The following is a 3,894-nucleotide window of genomic DNA, read 5'->3' on the forward strand; positions in this document are numbered from 1 at the left end:
TTGGCATAAAAGAAAAATCAATAATTTTGACCCATACAATGTATTTTTGGCTATTGTTACAAATATACCTGTGCTACTTATGACTGGTTTTGTGGTCCAGGGTCACATATATAAACAAATGAATAAACATTTAAAAGAATATAATTTACACTATGAATTTAGAGATTAACAATCTAGAAAGTAATATTTTATTCAGTGATGCATTATATTGATCAATAAAGACATTATGAACTTTCTATTACTGAAAAAATTTTTTTTTTAAATATGTATCACAATTCCACAGAAATATTAACCAGCACAGCTGTTTTCAACACTGATAATAATAAATATTTCCTGCGCACCAAATCAGCATATTCAAATTTTCTGACAATTTTTGATAATTTGTGACACTGAAGACTGGAGTAATGGCTGCTGAAAATTCAGCTTCACTACCATAGGAATAAATATTTTTTTTTATATTACATATTACAGAAAACAGTTACTTTTATTGTCTTAATTTACTTCTTCCAAACTTTTACAAATATTAACAACCACAAACTTTTGAACGGTAGTGTGTATCATTTTTTTGCACTTCCTTCAACAGAACACACAAAAAAAAAACCCTTCTAAACTTTGTTTTTGTTCAAGATATACTTTTACAAATGCTTAAAGTGTCCTAAAACCAACACTAAGTGCAGCTTTACAAAGCACCGTTAGTTAAACAGGAGGTAGCTATCTGACCACACCGCTCACTTACACACAGAGCAGGAAGAGCAAAAGTCCAGGACAGTTGGCTGCAGCTGCTAGGTTCCGCCACGGCTGAACATAATAACCCAACGCAGCAAACAGAGCGATGCCCACTGCAAAGGTCATATTAGTCAAGGTCCCTGAAACACAGACAATCACATAAGCTTTACATGACTACTGTCAAAGTAAACAACAAAACTGATTTAAATCTTAATTCATGTGTACCTGTCAAAGCCCAGTAGGACTTCCCCACATATTCCTGAGTAAGAACAAAGCAGACCAACGCCATTCCTCCGTTCATCATTCCCACCAGCAGCCGAGACACAGCAAACACCTCATAACTTGGCGCTAACGCTGTTCCGTACCCAAACAAGACCTCAAAAAACAGACCTGAGACAGAACAGTTTTAATAGAGGTCACCAGAACAGCAACACATTCAACTGTTGTTTTAGGAAGGTTTAGGCCTTATGTTTGTTTGTTTCTTTGCTTTTGGTTTTCAGTTGGTTGCGCATTAAAATCACATGTAAAGCAGTTATAGATGATTAAATAGATGCAAAAAAGAAAAGACCTATCACAAAGCAGTATGCAAATATTACAATGATGCAATCCCTTCTTATGAAACATTCTATCAATTGAAACATTTTCCAATTTTAGTCCTACATTACTTAAAATGAACACTTACTATAAGGCTGACATTCTACAATCAAACATTTACCCAGACTGCAGAATTAGGGTTTTATTATAGACTATTATAAAAGAACAGAAACCAGTTCAGCTCCATCTTACTAGTAAGGAAAACCGGCTTCCTGCCAATCTTATCAGAGAGTGGTCCAAACAGGACATTTCCGATCAGCACACCCGCAAAGAACAGAGACCCAGCCAAGTTTACTTTGTAGGCTTCATGCTTAATCAGGTACCACTGCATAAAAAGACCAGAACAGACCAGAATATCAAACAGTTCAAATATGTATGCATATACCTGCTGTCCTGACCAAACACAAAAATGAATAGACAGTTCTTTCCTATTTGATATCAAGTATAGGTGTGATCTGTATTTGAAAGGATGAGCCAAGTTTAAGACAAATTGATGACAGTCTCTTACCTCGGTCACGATTGAGCTGACGTCTTCTGTGAATTTCACACTTCGTGTTATATCATCATGCGGATCTCCAGTAACACGTTCTATGTGATATTCTGGCACAGCACCCACTAAAATTATGAGCATGGACTGACATGCCATGTAAATCTGTAAAAGCAAGACAAATATTTCAGGTTATTCAGCTTTTAATGATCTAGGCCCAGTGTCCTATACCAGTAAATGAACAATATCCAATCTGATCTCAAATCAGTTCAAATAAAAACCCTGATATAGAGATGATCACTAGAATGTTAATATAATCTAATTTTCTCTTTATTATTTCTCATTAAGGCCATAACTCATGTAGGTTATTTCAAATATATTCAAATGAAGAAAACAGAAATATAAAGTGCATCTTTGAAAGAAACCTTATTACTATATCTTACCTACCAATGCAGTAGAAAAGGATAATTTAGAAAATACAGACTTCTTTTATAATGTTAATTGTATCCCTTCTCACCACAAAATAATTTATAACTTCATTTCCATATTCACCTGCTATAAGACAAACAACATTAGACAGATTTTGGTGAGTTTCATAGATTTTTTTAAAAATAACTTTAAATCCCTTAAATATGGATGGTTCCATAAACATAATATTTAAGCTACATCACACAAATTATAAAGAAATTGTTTGGGATTTTTGGATATTTTTATTTATATTAAGTAGGTTCTAATAGTTCCATTCCTATCATATTTCTAAATATTTATGACTTAATACTTTTTTTTAGACACTATTGACTCATATTGAGTAATAGGCAAGGAAGAACACACTTTTTGAAATAGAAGTCTGAAAGGAAATCAAAGCAGGAGATACAACTCTGAAAATTAATCCAAAATATTGCTTGATATACAAGCATTTTCAGTTTTCAGAGCCAACAAAGCAATATTATTGCTGGATGAGACTTCATCGGGTTCCAGGATCTTAAAATGGAAACCCAAAACTAATGACATAAGTAAACACGTTAACGTAAATAATTCACTGAAACTAGGTCGAATTAAAGCAAAGACATCCCATGCCCTGAAGATAAGATGCAAATATGACATGGCTTCAAAGGTTTGATCCATCAAATATAAATTTTGCATAGATTACTGGCTTGTGTGATCAGCAATATAAAGGAATTTAACTACACAAACACATGTCTGTCCAGTATTTATAGATTTGCATCTATCATCTGTTACCTGTAGGAGAACCAGGATGGTGACCATCCGCTTCTGGTGTCTACCGAACTCTCCAACCACCTGGTAAGCCTCCTCTAAATCCATTCCAGGGTCAAATCATCCGACTGCATACCATTGTGTGTATACTTTCATTTTTAATAATGGCTTTGAGAACAACTGAGGTTTCAGATGTTCCGCTGTAATCTGGCTTCCCTTCGCAAACGCGGAATTAAACCACGTGGTACACAGCGGTCCTGATTGGACGAGAATGTGTTATTCAAACACGTGGTACAGACCGCTGTTCTGATTGGACCTCAGCAATTAACGCTTTGTGGAAAAAGAAATTGAAACGAGCGCTTTTAGTGACCACATTGTTTTTAATTGTACTAATTTGGACTAAAATTAAGGGTCTAAAAAGTGTTCTCATATTTTTATTCTTTGTATTTTCAAATCAATGGTTATCGTTAAAGACTATCAAATTATCAAATCATTATTATAATCGATGTCATCATTCAGGTGTCAATTATTATCCAGACATTAGTAGATCGTTTCAGATATACATATTCGGAGAAACAAAGTACACATTTAAGTTCAGATAGGCCTGTTTTACTGCAAGCAAATCAAAATATGAAAAGCTCATTTGTGCACAAATTCAGGGACGAGAAATAGCAACCCTCAAAAATCGTAAATGTAAAGAAAAAACATTTAAAATAACATTTGTAGTTTGCGTTGGATAAATGCGTCTGCTAAATGATTAAATGTAAAATAAATCAATAGGATTTAATATTGTTTTTCTACTTGGCTTCTCAGAATAAACACCAGGTCCCGTATGTATAAAACTTCTCAGAAATGCTCTTAAGAATAGTCTT

General features: G+C 34.1%; 1 protein-coding gene across 1 annotated transcript; it reads right to left on the bottom strand.

Annotated features, from left to right (window-relative positions):
* Positions 1-732: 732 nt before the first annotated feature.
* LOC107676332 (solute carrier family 22 member 15-like) lies at positions 733-3,289 on the bottom strand. Its single transcript, XM_016470863.1, has 5 exons — positions 3,047-3,289; positions 1,829-1,972; positions 1,513-1,645; positions 952-1,116; positions 733-866 (listed from the first exon to the last, which is right to left on the bottom strand). Exons 1-5 carry the CDS (start codon positions 3,128-3,130, stop codon positions 733-735), a joined length of 660 nt encoding a protein of 219 aa, XP_016326349.1. The 5' UTR covers positions 3,131-3,289.
* Positions 3,290-3,894: the final 605 nt, after the last annotated feature.

The sequence above is a fragment of the Sinocyclocheilus anshuiensis genome, unplaced genomic scaffold, assembly GCF_001515605.1.
Source record: "Sinocyclocheilus anshuiensis isolate Anshui unplaced genomic scaffold, SAMN03320099.WGS_v1.1 scaffold10331, whole genome shotgun sequence".
Classification (NCBI taxonomy): domain Eukaryota; kingdom Metazoa; phylum Chordata; class Actinopteri; order Cypriniformes; family Cyprinidae; genus Sinocyclocheilus; species Sinocyclocheilus anshuiensis.

Excerpts from the sequence above, each read along its gene's own strand:
- LOC107676332 (XM_016470863.1), bottom strand. The coding sequence starts at position 3,130 with ATGGATTTAGAGGAGGCTTACCAGGTGGTTGGAGAGTTCGGTAGACAC. Across the intron at positions 1,646-1,828 it reads TCAGCTCAATCGTGACCGAG|TGGTACCTGATTAAGCATGA; the intron begins GTAAGAGACTGT and ends CTTTTTATGCAG. Across the intron at positions 1,117-1,512 it reads GAAGCCGGTTTTCCTTACTA|GTCTGTTTTTTGAGGTCTTG; the intron begins GTAAGATGGAGC and ends GTTCTGTCTCAG.